This window comes from Rhinoderma darwinii, chromosome 3 (genome assembly GCF_050947455.1).
Source record: "Rhinoderma darwinii isolate aRhiDar2 chromosome 3, aRhiDar2.hap1, whole genome shotgun sequence".
Taxonomy (NCBI): Eukaryota; Metazoa; Chordata; class Amphibia; order Anura; family Rhinodermatidae; genus Rhinoderma; species Rhinoderma darwinii.
The window spans coordinates 36711492-36730683 of record NC_134689.1 but is presented as its reverse complement, the minus strand read 5'-3'; the positions used below and the strand labels follow the sequence as shown (position 1 = coordinate 36730683).

The 19192-nt window shown below is 39.1% G+C and overlaps 1 protein-coding gene across 12 annotated transcripts in view; it reads left to right on the top strand.

The window, feature by feature from the left end:
• LOC142748891 (protocadherin alpha-C2-like) overlaps positions 1 to 18312 on the top strand; it is a 215500-nt gene extending 197188 nt beyond the window's left edge. For 8 of the 12 annotated variants that reach the window (XM_075856260.1, XM_075856259.1, XM_075856258.1 and 5 more), the window contains exon 4: positions 17396 to 18312. In XM_075856260.1, coding sequence (XP_075712375.1) covers positions 17396 to 17706 — 311 coding nt within the window. In that variant the 3' untranslated portion in view covers positions 17707 to 18312. The remainder of the gene's footprint in view (positions 1 to 17395) is intronic. The other 4 variants (XM_075856263.1, XM_075856262.1, XM_075856261.1 and 1 more) reach the window with 2 other exon arrangements.
• Positions 18313 to 19192: the final 880 nt, after the last annotated feature.

Below are 19192 nucleotides of genomic sequence, written 5' to 3'. Positions count from 1 at the left end.
GTACAAGAATACCTTTGATAGTCCAGACAGTAGTAGAGGCTAAGGCACAGATGGAACGTAAAGGCAGATGGTGCCACACGTGGTGGATGATATCGGGCGTGGCAGATGAAACCAGATGTGGTATATGACAGCAGGTGTGACAGGTGGCACAACACGACTCCAACACTCTAAGGCTCAGGAACAAATACAGCACAGGATACGGGTAGCAGGGCACGGGAACAACGGGAACAGGATAACACTAAGGGACCAATTGCTAAGACTAACATGGGAATACACAACAACACTCAGGCAAGGAGTGAAAGGCCACAGCACTTTTTATAGTCCAGGGTGATCATGGGCTACATTTTACATGTGCGCGCACACCCGACGGGACACAGAAGAGCGGAGTGGAAGTGAGTGCTGGCGTCTCCTAGGAAGGAGATGCCGGCCAGCAGTCACAATTCCATGGCTGCGGCCGTCGAGAGGTAAGTCGGAACGACTGTCTGTGGCCGTGGATGTTATACAGCGGGTGCAACCCCCAAAAATGGCGAAAAGCGAAACAGGACAGCTGTGCATGTCATAGTACCACAGTGGCATTACTACAGTTGGAAACCCGCACTACAGCTAAGTCCTGTTTAATTGGATGGGCTGATCTGCAATACTAGACATTGCCACACGTGCAAGGATATCCTAGTTTCGGGTACTACAGGAAAGGGGACGTTGCCCTTGTCTTCTGCTGATCAGTAGGGTTCCCCCAGGGTTGGATGCACACTTATCACACATTGATGGCTTATCCTGATCCCTGATCCATCTTGGGTGTATGGGAGGGCAATTTTAATTTGCTATATTAGGTTATGTATGTAAAGGATCTGCCAGGCACAGCTTCGGGGTTAACTCCCTTAATTAATCAGTCAGCACCTGAATCTACATCCCTGAGACTGACTCCAGCTTCCACCACTCAGGCTGGCAGGCTTAGGAGTGGGAGAGCCTATCGCAGCCTGGCCAGACTCAGCTAGCTCCCGCCCTCTGTCTATTTATACCTGCATTTCCTGTTCCTCCTTGCTTGGTATTCCTTTTCGTGTGGTTTCCTGGCCCAGCTACAGCTCCTTCTATTTTGTTCCTGCTCCATACAGACCCTGGCTTACTGACTACTCTTCTGCTCTTCGTTTGGTACCTCGCACACTCCTGGCTTGACTCGGCTCGTTCACCACTCTGGTTGCTCACGGTGTTGCCGTGGGCAACTGCCCCTTTCCCTTGCTTGTATTCCCTTGTATGTTTGTCGTGTTTGTCGTGCACTTACTGAGTGCAGGGACCGCCGCCCAGTTGTACCCCGTCGCCTAGGGCGGGTCGTTGCAAGTAGGCAGGGACAGAGTGGCGGGTAGATTAGGGCTCACTTGTCCGTTTCCCTACCCCCCGGTCATTACAATGTAGCAAATATTTTAAGTAATGACATTACACTATTCACACATACATTTATTGGTTAATATTTTTTTTTTTTTTTTTAATTTGGACATTTTTCTTATGGCTTTGTTAAAGTGTTTGGACACTCAAAATAGGCCTCAAAACTGAGACCTCAATATTGCTGACAGAGCAATATAGGGGGAGTGAGAGGGCATTGTAAACATACTTTTTGTCTCGGTCATGTTGATTCCCCCAGCACGGTGGTCACAAGTGCCACTTTCTGCTCTGATTGGCAGCTCTAGCAGGAAAATCAGGAGAATGAAAGGGCCATCAATCAAAGCAGAGGAGCGCAGTTGGCAGCGTGCCGTGCAGGAGCACTTGAACATCAAGTGCTGCCTTAGTGGCACATGTGATTGCGGCTCCGGGGGAATTAAACATTGTTTTCTCGGCCATGCCCTTGCATGACTGAGACAAAAGGTATGGTTACAATGCTCTCCATTTCCCCTATATCGTTCTGTCTGCAGTTTTAAGGCCTCAAAACTACAGACAGATTCCCTCTAATGTTTCAATCGATTGATATTCTATATAATTACATTATGCTCAAACACTGATATGTATGTCTTGCAAATTCTGATATTTTAGTCTGCTTTGGGAACTTATCTAGATCTAGGCTGAAAAATACATTGAGTCAGCATAAGATAATCCCTGATGTATACTAATGTATTGCAAGTGCACTCACTTGAAATTTTAAGCAAACAATTAAAGGTTTCATCCTTTAATTATTTATAACGTCAATAAGATAAAGTAATTTGAAATATTCAATTGCAAATGACTGAAAACTAAGAAAAAACAAAGATTATAACTTTCTATAACATTCTATTATATTACACATAAATTTGGATAAATTGGAAGCTTAGGTAAAAAAGTGGCAAATGAGGATTAACGCAGTAGAATCACCGTGGCTTGTGTCACCATGAAGACAGCCCAGGACCTGACAAAGGTCCCCAGGGTTGTGTCAGGTGTATGACTATTAGGGCATACTTGTAGCATGCCCTAATGGGCTCCTGTGCATATTTCTAGAATAGAAAGTATAACAAATTTTGCCAAAACAAAGGCCTTATGAAGCCATATGGTGCAAACATTCAAAACTTGTATGGTCCGGTATACCGAAACAAAAATATACTGGCTCGCCATAACAAATACATATTGGTACCACCATAATTGTGATGACTAAATAGAGATAACTGATTTTTCATGGAGTGAAATTTTTTTTTAAAACCATGTCTGATTTTTTTCATTTCTCCCTAAAAAAAAGGTTTCAAAATTAGTCAATGAAATATACAGTATGTACCCCAAAATGGTACCAATAAAAACTACAACTCATCCCGAAAAAAATAAACAAGTGTCATACAACAGACGGCTACAACGACAGAAAGATTTAAAAACTCATGGTTCATGGAATGCGGTGACATTCAAATTACTTTTGTAGCAAAAGTTCTAAAACTTAAAGGGAACCTGTCACCAGCATTTCACCTATTGAACTTTACTTATCCCTCACTGGCCGCTGCTATCAAAAGTTCATTAACCGTTATCCCCTCTCCTAAACTCCTCCTCCGACTGTAAATAACGGTCTGCAAACATTTTGCGCCTATTATCGTAATAGTCCTGTGTCCCTTTGTGCGCACACACCAGAATAGGACATCAATGCACAAGCACAGGATTTTGTGACCTGTGGGAAGGCGAGGAGCTGCCAATCAAAAGTAAGGAGGCGGGGTCAACTCGGAAAGACTTGAGGAATGAAGATGTGACTCTTTTCAAACGAAGATTTGACTTTTTTATGCTCATTTGCATACGGTGTGGGAACACTAAAAAACGGAATACTAAAGCTACAGAGCCGACTAAGAAGACAATTATAGGTTATATAGAAATGATTTTTCACCCACTAACACCCGGTATTGCTGGTTTAATAGGTGAAATGCTGGTGACAGGTTCCCTTTAAATTCATAAAGTTAACCAAATAAAGTTAACATCTTATTTTTACCACACAGTAAACAGTATGTAAAAAATGCACAAAACAAAGGCGGTATTGCTGTTTTTTTTGGGCATTTTCTTCCCAAAAAAATAAACAAAAGCTAATAGGAAAAAACTATGTACCCCAAAATGGAGCCATTAAAAAATACAACTCGTTCCCCAAAAACAAGCACTTGTACTGCTACATTGACAGAAAAATAAAAAAAAGTTATTTCTCTTGAAAAATTTTACCATTAAGGTGTTAAAAATGTCAGACTATGTACTTGTGGGAGGTTTTAGCCATTTGTGTTTTATATATAAATATGCTGCTTTACATACCTTCTGATCCTTACTAACTGTAGTCTTAATAAACAAAATGTAGGAATTCCCCCCATTCAGAAAACCATACTGATGACATGTCTGGTGGCCATGGGACTAAGCAGTGACTAATAGTCCTAGTAATTTACGTGTATGGCACTAGAGCTATTGGATGATGATTAGGTATCATGATGACAATTATTAGTCATGTGACTACAACATACATCGCTAGAGCTATTAGTCACTGCAGTTGTAAGACTAGACCACATGTTCACAAGACATTGATATGAGCGATATGTCACCTACAGCCACAGGTTTCCATAAAATGAAACAGCAAGGGACCTGTAAAGGATCTGCCAGGCACAGCTTCTTTATCAACGCCCATAGGTAATCAGTCTGCAACTGCTTCTAGGTCTGTGAGACTGACTCCATCTTCCACCACTCAGGATGGCAGGCTTAGGAGTGGGAGAGCCTATCGCAGTCTGGCCAGACGGAGCAAGCTCCCGCCCTCTGTCTATTTATACCTGCCTTTCCTGTTCCTCCTTGCTTGTGAATCTTCTCTGTTGGTTTCCTGGCCCTGCTGCAGCTTCTTGTACTATTTGTCCCTGCTTCGTATTGAGCCTCGCTTGCTGACTACTCTCCTGCTCTGCGTTTGGTACCTCATGCTCTCCTGGTTTGACTCGGCTTGTTCGCTACTCTCCTGCTCTGCGTTTGGCACCTCGTACTCTCCTGGTTTGACTCGGCTCGTTTACTACTCTCGTTGCTCACGGTGTTGCCGTGGGCAACTGCCCTGTTTCCCTTAGGTTCTGTGTTCCCTTGTCTGTTTGTCTGTCGTGCACTTATTGAGTGTAGGGACCGTCGCCCAGTTGTACCCCGTCGCCTAGGGCGGGTCGTTGCAAGTAGGCAGGGACTGAGTGGCGGGTAGATTAGGGCTCACTTGTCTGTTTCCCTACCCCCATCATTACAGGACCAATTTACATTTTTTAGAACATATTGACTTTGGTGTTCGAATGGGCCATTTTACAATTTTTTTCCTACATTTTATGAGTGAGACTATCAATGAAACATGAACATGCTGGATTTTTTTTTCCTTTGTCTAAACAAAGAGCCTCCTAATTGAGAGAAGCAGAACCAGGTCAACTGCCAAATGTATTTATGTTATTCTGTAGGTCCTCATTAGCCTCTGGGTATTACAGAAACAGAGGAACAACATAAAGTAATTGAACGGAGAGATTCAAAACCTTAAGGAAATGATTGGAAATCATATTCATGCAAATGTTAGGCCTACAAAAATAAAATGTTCAATCTCTGCTTTTCCATGAATTAGATGCATGAAAATACTTGTTAGCAAAGCATCCAGTATGATTTATAGTGTGAATGAAGAGCGGTGGCGAATAGCAGTTTACACATTTATTACTGCGGACAGAAAAGCTTCTGTTGTTGGAGGTGACAATAACACAAGCTGTATGGTGAACAGATACTGTAATGCTTCATTGGTTCATTATTTGGTAATATGAGTCTCATACAGATTATACAAAACAAATCGACATTTTAATATTTTACTCATTTATTTATAAATTCATTGGAAAATGAATGTATCCATGTATCAATTTACATGAATAGTAGATACGATAGTATTAGCTTTTTGTAATATGCCAAGTGTATACACTATACGTTTTGAAAGGAACAATATGTGCTCTTCTGGGGCACAACTTGGAGAGGGGCCTTGTTCCATCAGGGCATGAAAAGCTCATGATTTCTTTGGTCTCCACTTTGTGCCCTGTGTCTTTTGTTCCCTTTGCTTGGTCTCTTTGTAATCTGCAGCTGCAGTACCTGGTGCCCGGTAAATGCACCATGTTTGACACACCATATCATTTATTCAGGATTATCCCATTGTAGATCATGTATAAACATGGTTTAGAACAAATGTGTTGCTAATAGAAACCATTCAACCAATGACATTCTCTAACCTTTACAAAAGACAACTGAGATCCAAATGGGCAATACAAATTAATGGTTAGAAAATCTGTGGACTTCTCGTTGCTATTGATGATATTCAACTGTTTTGTCTAGTCTAGTTTAAAGAGAGCAGTGATCTCATTGGTTTTATTTAGGCTTCTTTTCATATATTACTACCAACTTGTTAACTTCACATAAGAAATAGACTGATTTAGTGCTGCCAAATATATGTCTGCCCTATCTAAGAGCAGCAAATGAAAGTACTGTTGTAAGCTTGGATGGCAAAAGTAAGGGTGCCAGTCCCCAAGAAAACATTCCACAATCATCTTTGGGCAATTACTCAACTTTTACTGGTAAACTTCTCTTGCTGATAGGTATAGCATCTTGAAACAACAACTCAAGAAACTATATCAATCCAAATATTTTTCGGCAGAGTGGCTTTCTCTCCGTACTTTTGAACAACCACTGTTTCTACTTCCTCACTGATACAGGGATGTACGGATGCTCAAGAGACTCGGTCTCTATCAGACTCTTTGGACACAGGAATCTATCTTTCTTCCACCTGATCCAGCACTACTACAGACACAGCTACCGCGAACACAGGGAGCTTCCCTTTTTATGCTCCAGCATTGCTGAGACTTTCTCTAGAACACTCTATCACAGCTGCTCAAATTTTGACTCTCACTACACCACACTCCTCGTGGCTGGGATTGCAGCACTTTTTATATCCTATTCTGTACCCATAATCATCACTCCTGTGCCTGACACGTAATCGTGCTTAAGAGCACAGTACAAAATTTGGTCACAACCATGGTGCCTAGAGCCATATTCCTCCTCACCGCCATTTTGGAATATTGGCCAATAGGAGGGAGTGCCATCTTGCTGGTGCAAAACCAGATTGCTCATAGGTAAACATAGTGAAACATACGTAGCATGACATTATAAACACATCTTGTAATACATGATTCATGAATATAAATAAGGTTATTAAACAGATATAGAAGGCACTAAATACAGCTTATTTCTTAGAGACCTCCTAAAGTGATATAAGGCACAACATAACTGAATATACAAGATTGGGAAGTGTCCCCCACACCCTGACTCCAGGATTGCAATGATCTAATAGTTGTTTCCCTACAATGATTAATTACAGCTTTATGAAACTCCTCTAACCTTACATTACCTTTCTCTGCTATCCATAAGTGATGTGTGCTGAGAGTCAAGTGCATTCTTCTGAGATACAGATTCAGACACTCTCCACTGTCTCCTGCTTGTAAGAGCTGACAATCACAAGGGGGGCAGAGGAGAGTGTCTGAAGCTTTAACTCATAGGAATACACTGAACTCCCAGCACACATCACTCACAGATAGCAAAGTAAGGCTCACATCATGTTAGGGCCCTAATTTCTAGCAAATCCATAGGCCTCCATTCACCATAATGTATGCGAGTAGTGTGTCCTTTTGGCATGTGCCAGGTTGGTATGTATTGGCATACATTGTTTTTTGCTGTATGTAATAACATAGTAGACCATGCTACTCCATGCAGAGGTATACAGTAGAAAAATGTATAGAGTCGGTAAAAAATTTTCTACTATGGGGTTCTATGAGTAACGAGATTTATATACAGAGAGACGTAAACCACCAATGGAAAGCACAAATGTGATGTGAACAGAGCATTAGGCACTGTGAGTCAGGGGCGTTTTATAATTTCCTTATCATACAAAGCTTCATGCTGCTCCTCCCTGCCTCCTGCTTGCGATTGATCTGTTTCTCCCTGACAGGTCTAAGATCCCCAGGATGGGGGTGAGCAGTGTGAAGCTACATCTCATAGAAATATGCAGGAGACTCTGCAGTGTGAGTTAGAGGAGTTTTATGACGAAAAAGAACAAAAGTTATATTTCACTAAGCCCTAAGATTGGGCAGAAGTCCAGTGTGATGAGACTCTGGACCGCTACCTCTAAATGGCCAGAGGCATAATGGAAAATGTAAGCTGCAGGGTGTAGCTATCATGTTAGCAGGCATAGCAGCTGATATGATGCCCAGCAAATAAGAGGTGCAGTTTATGATAACTGTGAATAATGAAATGTAAGAATAGAAATGCAGATAACTGGGAGACCATGGTGTGTAGATCAATGCACTGACTCCCTGGTGAGCCTGTGATAAACTCGTGTTCCTGTACAACAGCCAATCTGAAGAGACTGTGGCGAGGGAGAGAGCAGCCTGAACCAATAATAAATCAGGAGGTGGATTTTAGACTTCCTTAGACACTGGATCACAGCTCTGTTCTAATAGAGCAAGACTAAATAGCAGCCAAGTAGCAAGCACTGGGGAATAGAAAAGCAGGTAGGTATTATCTATAGGTACTAATACATCTTATTTTTAATCTCACAACTGAACAACATACTGTATAGCCAATATTGTTCTTTTTTGCTTGCTTGAAATTGAGCGCCAAAACCCTATATTGAAATAAATAAATCTAAAACTCTAATATCAATATTCATAAATAAAAAAAATATGTTCCATTTAATATAAGCTATAAACTTAAAGAGAATTTTCTGACATGTCAATTAGACATGTTACAACATCACATTGGTAGGTCTAAAAGCTGGAACCCCAATGAAGTCGTGAACAATTGAATACAGAAAGCTTGCAGTGATGAAACAGATACATTATAGTTAATTACATTATATGAACTAATATTGATTTTAAGTCTCATTCCATAACATTCAGTTTAATAATCAGTTTAGGCGATACACCTGCATTTTATCAGTTACTATACATTGAATAATTACAGGCTCTATTTTTTCTTTGTAAATGGAGTAAAGCTCTGGTATAAAGAAGTATAGCATTAGCTGATCTATTTCAGACCTATTCAAAAAAAGATTAATGTTAATAATAATGTTGGTTTATTCATTGACTTTGTAATTTCCTTATTTTATGGTAATATAATTATCCATCCCAATGCAAAGAGTCTAGCAGAAGCATAGATGGAAATATATTTGCAAATATTGTATTCATCTATTATTGTAATGTGTGGCACATAATAAGTATATTTTTTATAAGATTTGAAAGGATGTTACTGAAAGATAAGGCTGCCTTTTGTTAAAAATAATTATGAGAGCGTATTAAATATAACTTGTATTTTGTTCTATCACTGGAAACTGACAAATAATTAACAAAATTAGATTGCTAATATTTGTTTTATTAACTTTCCATATTTTAAGTCCACATGTGAACTTATTTTGTTTTCTTTCTCATTTGCCTCCTAAAATCTAAAATTAAGCAACTTTCTAAATAGTCTTTTTTTTTAAGATTTACTACCTATGCAACTCCTTTACATAGCTGACGTAATCTTTCTGCTTTACTAAGTGCCTGTTCTTTCGGCTCTTTCCCACACTCATCTTTAGAGTAGCACTGTGTATGGTAAGTGGAAGAAATCAGCAGGGAGGGGAGGAGGTTGTTCACAACAGAGCAGTTTGTACTAGAATGTAGAGAGGGGGAGAGGACAGACAGCATAGTATACAGGGTAGGAGTGATCACACAGGCTGTATCAGAGTGTATATATGGTCAGCTTCAGTGTCTGCATAGGGGACAGGAGATAGGAGATTATTGTCTGCAGAAGGGGAAAGCAGTAAAGGAATAAAGCTGTGCTAATTCATGAGAGCTAGTGAAGGCAGCAGCTTTCTGGATTCACAGGACACATGTTCAGCATGTTTTATTATGTGCAACATGGCCACATAAGAAAAGTCGGAAGTTAGAAGCAGGTTGCAAACTGCATATCAGGATTAAGTTTACAGACTGAAATAAATTTACCTCTAGCATATGTAAAAAATATGTATTCCCTTATCAAATATGTACAGAGCCTTCAAATAGAGATACCAATAAGGCAACCCCATGTCCTATATGGGGGAAATATACAGCTAAATAAACTAACTGTAAAAACCCCTGGCAGCAATAATAGTAACAGCCATTATTGGCAATGCAATATATAACCTACAAGAATTATGAGCACACAAGGCTATAATATACAAAATGAAACAACTTTATAGTATACAAAAATCACAAATCTTTTAAAATTGCTTGATTAAAAGGAAAGCCACAATGGACAGCAAGGACGCCAAGTCAAATCGGACAATAATACAGAATCCATAGAAGGGCAGATAGCAGACAATACTCACAAACCAAACCATAACATACCCTTTGAATGTACTGATGTTAAAACCAGTCTCCACCCAGACGTGTGTTTCGGCTGTTGGGCCTTAGTAATTCTTGTAGGTTTTATATAGCCTTAAACTAGTAAAACACATATAATGTGTGTCACGATCCGTGGGTATGTGGACTCACTAGGCCGCTCAGCCATAGCGGAGTAGCAGCTGGCCAAACAACAGCGTACCCGATCAATACAAAGTCCAGCACAAGGGTACCCGAAATATTCCAGACAGTCGCAATGGCTAGGCACAGATGGAACTTTGATGGCAGAAGATGCCACACGTGGCGGAGGATATCAAGCGTGGCAGATGACTCCAGATGTGGTGTACGACAGCAGGCATGACCGGTGGCACAACATGACTCCAACACTCGATAGGGCTCAGGAACCAACACAGCACAGGATACAGGAACAGGTGGTAGGACACAGGAACACTTGGGAACAGGATAACACTTAGGAACCATTTGCTAAGACTAACATGGGAAAACACAATAATGTTCAGGCAAGGAGTGAAGGGGCAGAGCCCTATTAATAGTCCAGGGTAATCCATGGGCTAATTATTGATAATTTACATGTGTGCGAGCTTGCCCTTTAAGGCCGAGCACGAGCGTGTGCGCCCGCACCCTATGGGACTCAGCGGAGCGGGAGTGAGTGCTGGCATCTCCTAGGAAGGAGATGCCGGCCAGCACTCACAGATCCACGGCCGCGGCCGCCGAGGGGTAGGTAGAAACGGCAGTCTGCGGCCCTGGACGCTACAGTATCCCCCTTCTTATGCCCCCTCTTCTTGGAATCAGAACACGAGAGAAATCTCTTAATGAGGGTAGGGGCTTTAAGGTACTCTTCTGGCTCCCAGGACCTCTCCTCAGGACCAAACCCTCTCCAGTCCACCAAATAGAAAGTCCTTCCTCCTACTGTCTTGCAATCTTGACTCGTGGCAAAGGTGGCATCCCATGAGAGTGTCCCGATTAAAGAAACTGAGCTCTTCAGTATGATTATTATTTGTACTGATTATATTTGTCTTTGGAGAGTGCAAGACTGTTTGCTTGATTTTATTCTTCTATTTGCAATGGGAGTGGCTTAAACACCTTTACCATTTAATAGGAGGGGTGCCCACATACTTTTGGCCATAAAGTGTATATTCCCTGAGGCATCTATGTCAGTTTGCCAGAAAAGACAAGTTGTTTTATGGCAGGCACTTCTGTTCCGTTTAAAGAATATATTATACCATAATTGATCTGAAGGTCTATGGTAGATTTTACTTCCCAGCATCCATGTAAATTTACAGTTGGAATGCTGTTTCATGATATCCATTAACAGATACACAAAAATTTACGGAAATCTTTGTAATTTATAGCAGAACAGGAACATTAATTCTTTAACTCTGGTCTCTGAAATGCAAGTTTCCAAGTGCTCTGCACACTATAGGTCCTTAACACCACTGGAAATAACAACTACTACTACATGTTACTGGGATGTACAGAAGTTGACAAAAGGATGTCCTTTTGACTGCTTTCTCCTCCATTTGGGCCAGAACGTAGGGAGAATAATGGGAAAGGGAGCAGAAAGCTCTCAGTATTAAAGAGAACCTTTCACCTCCCCATACATGTGCAGCTGAGTGCAGCATGTAATGGGGAGGACAGCAGAAACCCTGGGGCACTTTACATTTTTTTTCTACCTCCCTCCTTTATTTAGATATCGGTGCCGTTATATTTGGCACCCAATATTTAAATAACCCCCTGAACAGTCAACGGGGCGTGTACTGGCAAGGGGGCGTGTTACTATGGCTGTGACACTGTCCAATCAGATATGGACAGTGCTCGAGCAAGAACGAGGAGAGAGAGTGTGCGATTGCAGTCTTTTCAGCCGAACTGCCAAGGGGGCGTGTCACTGCTATGAACACTGTAAGAGCTGTGGAGAGGAGAGCGCGCTCTCATCTCTTCAGCTCTTGTAAGAGATCAGTCTTGTACTTTGTCTGCCGAACTGGCAAGGGGGGTGTCACTGCTACGGACAGTGCAAGAGCTGAGGAGCGCTTACACTGTCCGTAGCAGAGACACGGCCCCTTGTCAGTTTGGCAGGAGACTAATCTTGAAAGCCGAAGAGTGAGAGTGAGAGCATGTGCGTGCGCACGCACACTCTCTCTCCTCGTTTTGCTGTAACACTGTCCATATCTGATTGGACAGCATCACAGCCATAGTACACGCCCCGTTGACTGTTCAGGGGGTTATTTAAATATTGGGCGCCAAATATAACGGCACCAATATCTAAATAACGGAGGGAGGTAGAAAAAAAATGTAAAGTGCCCCAGGGTTGGTTCAGCCCTCCCCATTACATCTTGCACTCAGCTGCACATGTATGGGGAGGTGAAAGGTTCTCTTTAACATCTCATGGCCTCTTTTCTAATGGTGCTTAAACCCCTGTAAATATGTCAGCCTGTTCTAACTGTATTAAATGCAGCTATACTGTAGGTTAGTTTTATCCATCTTTATATAAGTCCGTATTGCCGATCCAACAATAATCTCTAAGGCTTTCACACTGTCGTATACAATATGTGTGTATTTTAAATACATCACGTGCGTTCTATGGAACTTGTTCAAAATACAGATGTATGTGTGTGTCATCGATATCACGGATCCAGAACAGGACATACTCTTAAAAATAAATTAATAAACTGGAATGACAATACAGGTGCTATTTGATCTGTGAAATCCACTTTATTTATATAGCAGATCACATGTCATTATGTATTGGATGGGTGGTTAATGAAATATACCAATGTGCTCACAAATGACCAGTAATAATATCCCTGTTCTACACTTCTACCTAGAGATATTTATAAAAAATGTCACCAGGTAGTTAATGAGGGCCCTAAGGATTATATGTCATCGGCACAAATATTCTTGATTTACCAAGAATTTCATGCAGCAGATGAAGCCATTCAGTCAAGTAGATAATCATCTTATTATACAGGTTTTTGTGGCTGTAATTTCTCTAATGGAGAATATGCCCTATGAGGATTATACTAAATATAATACTGTCCTGAACTTGTGAACTCGGCAGGCAGTGTTCAGATGCAGAGCTCTAGAGCTGCTTAGCAATTCAGGTTTGCTTCCAGATCAGTGCTTATCCACTGTGTCTATCTCTCTAGATTTAACTCTTGAATGTTCACATATCCAAACACCCTTATGAAAGCATCTACACTGCCTGTACCAAGTCCACAGAAATCAGGTTAGGGGCAAGGTCATGTTCTCTCGCCTCCTGCTTATAAATGATGTTGCTAAATGCGGCAGCATAACAATAACCCGAGGAAAGACCCACTGGATAACATTGCATTAGGTTGTTTGATGTTCACCAATCACCATGAATATTAATGTGTAGCTAGTATCATTTATCAACATGCACTTAGTGAAAAAGTCAGGTACTGTATTTTCTATGTCTATGTTATGAGCTTGTGATTTAAGCATCTTTACTGAATCTGCTGTGTTCATTGAGAAAAGCAGTGACCGGAATTGTATGCATTGAGGAAAGAATGGAGGGTGGGGCGGTTATGCTCTGTATGACAGTCTTTATGTACAATCCTGCAGAGGATGGCTGCATGAAAATATATGTATATACTGTCAGACAAGCATTTCCTCTTAAAACACGATAGTAATACAGTTTCCATAATACAGCTAGAAAAGTAGAGCTTTAATCCGCCCTAGATTGTGTTTTCCTACCATTAGTGTATAATCTGAATGAGAAGGATAGAAAAAGCAGACCGTACTTTTAGAATAAGCAGAATTCATAGGATCATAATAAAAATAGACATCACCACATACTGTATGTTCTTTATGTGAAGATCTAATAAGTGAATACATTAAGATTCGAAAACTTTCCAAATAATTACAATGAAATCTATTTAGTGAGTAATTGTGCCAGGAATACTAGGAAACAACTGTCTTCTTAACTTCAGGTTTATGTCAAATACATTTTTTGTAATTTCATTTGCAACTATTATGATAGTTAAGAAGAACCCAAATTAACTATACAGTATGTGCGTCTAGATATTGTAGGACTAAATAGAATATTCAAGGAATGGACGTATGTGAGATGTTGCCTTTGACAATTATATTCTTTTAAATTGATTTGTAATGCTTATCTGAACTGTGAGGATTTGCTAATCCATCTATACAATTAAGAGACACTAAGAATCAATGTTAAATGATAATAATGATATATTCCTAATTAAAGATCCTACAGACTCTAGCACGAACAGAGTTGTAGTGAAAAATCAGCTGTTAACCCTTGAAGTAAAATATGTCAGGTTTTTATTGCTCCAATTGCTCCAACGTATAAAATAAAAAATGAAGCAACTGTGCAAATAGAATTATTTCATATTGTACTTTTTTGTGTCTCCAGCTCCTATGCAGACCTATGCATCTCCACGGTAATAGACTTCAAATAAACTCTGTGTAGTCTGATTCTGCAGCCATACTTCTTTGTGTTTGTCCCCTACTTCTTGATAACATGCATTCCTTAAAGAGGCTCTGTCACCAGATTTTGCAACCCCTATCTGCTATTGCAGCAGATAGGCACTGCAATGTAAATTACAGTAACGTTTTTATTTTTAAAAAACGAGCATTTTTGGCCAAGTTATGACCATTTTTGTAGTTATGCAAATGAGGCTTGCAAAAGTCCAACTGGGCGTGTTTAAAGTAAAAGTCCAACTGGGCGTGTATTATGTGTGTTACATCTGGGCGTGTTTACTTCTTTTACTAGCTGGGCGTTCTGACGACAAGTATCATCCACTCCTCTACACAACGCCCAGCTTCTGGCAGTGCAGAATGGTCATAACTTGGCCAAAACCAAAAAACATACTGCAAAAACCTACTAGTGTTGGACATTCCCTAAGTGTTTGGTTTATGGCAGATTGCACAGTGTTCATGTTTCTAAATTTCTGTGGGTATTGTTTAGAATGGCACAAGGTTGTAAAGAGATTTTAAATTTGGGACAACAGAAAGGCCTAGTATGTGCTTGTGCATCTAGGTGGTAGCATAAGAAGCCTAAGCTACTATTGGATGCTTTGTTTAGTCACATTGAATATTGTCACTAGATTTTCTACATCTCTCTTGTACAAAACCAGTTGAAATACAAAAACACACTTAAAAGTACAGGACCTTTCACAACCTGTTTAGCCCTCAATGACCTAGTATCTTTGATGCTCTACAGCTGGTCTAGCAGTTCTCTTTTGTTAAAGGGAGATTGTGAAGAACTAAATTACTATCAATAGTAATGTCCACAGCCTAACTATTAAAGCTTAGTTAGTATGTGGACATAGATATTGATGCTGATTTGGATTTACATGTCACAAGGCTTCTAGGGGATAAAAGCCCTGTAATACGGCCTCTGATGGAGCATGGAGCATACCATGATTTTTTTTTCTGTTGGAAACATATAGAATACATTAGAATAATATATTTTATACTCCGTCAGAGGCATAGACAGGTATAGTAGAGCCCAATAGAAATCAAGAGCCCCATAGATATCATAAACCCTATCGACTTTAATGCGTGCAGTATTACGACGTCGTACAACTCAATGTTGAACTAAGATTTAGAAGGTTAGTGTGCATGAGCCCTAAAAACACTTTCCTCTCTGCTAAAGCATTGCAAATCTATACCATCCTCCATTTGCATTTTTTTTGCAATCTGTAGTCAGCTAATAGGCTCTATACTGCATACAACTATAAAATCATTGAGTAAATAATTAATACACCAGTGAAAAAGGTTGCCTCAAAATGAAATCACACGCTAATATCAAATTTCTGTCTTCTTATATTGTGTTTTAGTGAGATGGAGCCTTACCTTTTAAATGTTATTATTCTTGGTATGACCTCAATAAGTTTTGACAGAGATTTTATTAGACCTATGAGAATCAGATGCATGGAAGCTACCAACAATGCTTTACTTGACAGATAAGGATCTGTAATGTTCTGTGGTAAACCAGACAGAAGTTTAATTTCCTGAAAAGGCAGATAAAGCTGAGCTCATAAGCAAATCTGGTTAACTCTGTGTGTTTAGGATTAGGATTTGCAGTGTCCTCTTTTCTGTGCCTGAAAATATAACAGTTTACATGCTCTAATTTTCGGAATCATTACATAATAATATTAATTACAGAGCTTTGTGGTTGTAATGCTAGAACCATATGTTTGTGCTGAGAAGGAAACTAGTCTATTGTATCTAACATGCCCTCAAATAAAATATGATTTATATTAATTACACATTTAAAGATAAAGCTAAATACTTAAATATCTACAATTTTTTCCCATACATATACTTTTTATGATGTTTATGGAAAATAAATATGGTTAAAGGAGTATTCCCAAAATCATCACTGGGACCACTGCTGATCATGAGAGCAGCAGTCCCAAACCCCCAGATCCTCCTCACTGCTTAACTACAGTAAGGAGGACATTGAATGGAGCAGTGGTTAAATATGCACCCTGCCTCTCCATTCAATGTCTATGGGAATGACAAAAACAGGCTGTTTTTCCTCATTCTTGTAGACATTGAATTCGAGCAGCGGGCGCATGCTCGACTGCCGCTCCATTAAAGCTCCTCCTCACTCCGGGGGTGCAGTAAAAGAGGATCTGTGGATTCAAGCTCCTTGTTCTCACGATCAGTTAGGTCCCAGCAGTGGGGCCCCAAGCAATCTGAAAATTATCACCTATCCTGTGGATAGGTGATAATTTATAATTTTGGGAAAACCCCTTTAAAGAGATTATCCCATGTGGAGAACTAATTTCCCTATGACCTCTTAGGGCATATGGACATCTAGAGGACAATCTGCTTCTAGGGACCCCTTCTATGAAAGAGCAGCTTATATAACTTGGCCACAGCTCTAATTATATATTACATGGCCGCCCATTTATTTTAGTTGTACTATGTAACACCACCTTTCCCCTAGAGTGGAAATGAGTGACCACATAGAGTAATCAGCTGATTGTTGGAGGTTTGAGAACTAGGACATGTGGTGAACAACTGATCACAAGGGTAACTTCAGTCTAAGAAAACGTTGTTCAGTTGGGACTAGCCCTTTAAGGTAGTCATTGACATAAAGAATCCCTTAATAAGATTGATAATATGATATGTATTTAGTATCTATTTATCTATCTACACACATTCAGTAAACTTATGTCTTAATCATATGTGTCATTATACAGCTATGGTTTACAGCAGAAACACAGAAAATATCTCAAATCACAGTCATCAGTAATAAAAATATATTGCAACAATAGTGGATATTCTAATTGCTGTTTATACAGGCTGTATATGTCTATCTAAGGTGGAGTGTTATAATTAGGTATGGCAATATTTTATAAGATGTTTCAAATCATACTTCCAAAAACGAGTACAATGGCAGCAAGGAAAACTTAGCTACAATAAAAATAAACTCATCTAAGTTCAGTATAGGATTGTCTAAATATATATATTTTCTCTATACTGCATGAAGATATTTAATATTTACATACTTTTTTATTTTGCAGGTCCAGAAGGAGGAGAAGTGTCTCCCCCTGTAGGAGCTGGTGTGAATTGCAACAGCTGGACCTTCAAATATGGACCTGGCAATCAAAAACAACCAGTACCACAAATACCACCAGATTTTCCGGAGAATTTTATTATCCCAGGTTCCCCAGCCATAATTTCGATCCGCCAGGATCAACCATCAGCCCAAGGTCATAAAGGTAACTTCATAACCTTTGGTAAAAAAGAAGAAACAAAGAAGAAAAAGAAGAAGAAGAAGGGAAACAAAAATCAAGATAAAGGAAATAATCCAACTGACAACAATGATCAATGAAAGGAGATTGAAGCCAATTATTATCCCATTTTTGTAAGAAATAATGTAGCAACAAAGTAAAATTCTTCCTATTGTTAATGCACCTTCCTATAAGCAAAAAGACTGCAACATTCAAGCCTGAAATCTATACATATATGTCTATATTATTTACCAGATTATGTCTTAAAGCTTTATGTCAAATGTTTAACCATACGACACTCAACTGTTGTCTCTCACATCCAAAGAACACAGTGGCAGTTTGTGCATATATTATAGTAGGTGACTGTTAATGCCAATATCTCTGTAAATAGTTACTATGTATTGTACAGAAAATGCATTATATCCATTTAGCCATGAAAGATGATGTAAGTATAGATGTCAGCCACATAAAAGTGGTAAATCTGAGCAGAAATAAAGTAAAACAGAGGATGATCAGCAAGAAGGCCAATTAAAGACAAATCATTACAAATATTGCAAATGAATAAATGTATTACATTTTCATTATTGTATACTTTAGTATAATGTTGACCATACTATTTTACATTATACCTAAAAGACATTTAAAAATGAGAACACATAAAATGTAAAATTTAAGCAAATTCCTCAGGAATCAAGATAGTATGTGAACTACCATTTATATATATATATATATATATATATATATATATATATATATATATATATATGTGTGTGTGTGTGTGTGTATGTATATATATATACAGTGTATATATATATATATATATATATATATATATATATATATATATATATATATATATATATATATGCCCATATAAGTTATGTATAGAAAAAAATAAAAACTATGAAAAAATTGTCAAGATTAAAAAAAGATGAAAAAAAAAACAATATTTAGCTATTCAAACATACCAATTCCTTACTATTTACATTTCTAATAGCTCATTGATAAATACACTAGAAGGCTAGCACTCCACTCAATAATGTCATACATTGTCTTTTTCAAGAGTGTAATGGGATGGGATGAACATTACATGATGTTATTTTTGTGCAATTATTGTCACCTTTACAAGAAATGCTCTGTTCACACCTCATTTTTGTTTATGTTTGGTGTATAAATCGGTAAATGCCCTGAGCATAGACTTAAAATGTTTAGCCCTGATGTATACAACTGTATGCCATACTGTATACAGTTCCATATGTTGCCCATTGACTCCCATTGTAAAAAAAATTGTATATCAATATAAATTGGATTTTGTTGCAAGATTCCTCTGTATTGAGAAGCATAGTCAAATAAAATTTGCAATACAGTAAAAAAACAAAAACAAAGAGTATGCTGCCACTATTTTGCCAAACGTCAAGCCCATTATACCCAATGGACAAGCAGAATTTGCAGTCCCCTTTTAGATTTATTGAGTCACCACCATCATGCAAATCAATGCATTCCTATACTGTACAACACAACAGGGCAAAGTCCAGTGCTAGCCATGTAGTGTGCTTAACAGAAAGGAAATATATCTTAAAAATACAT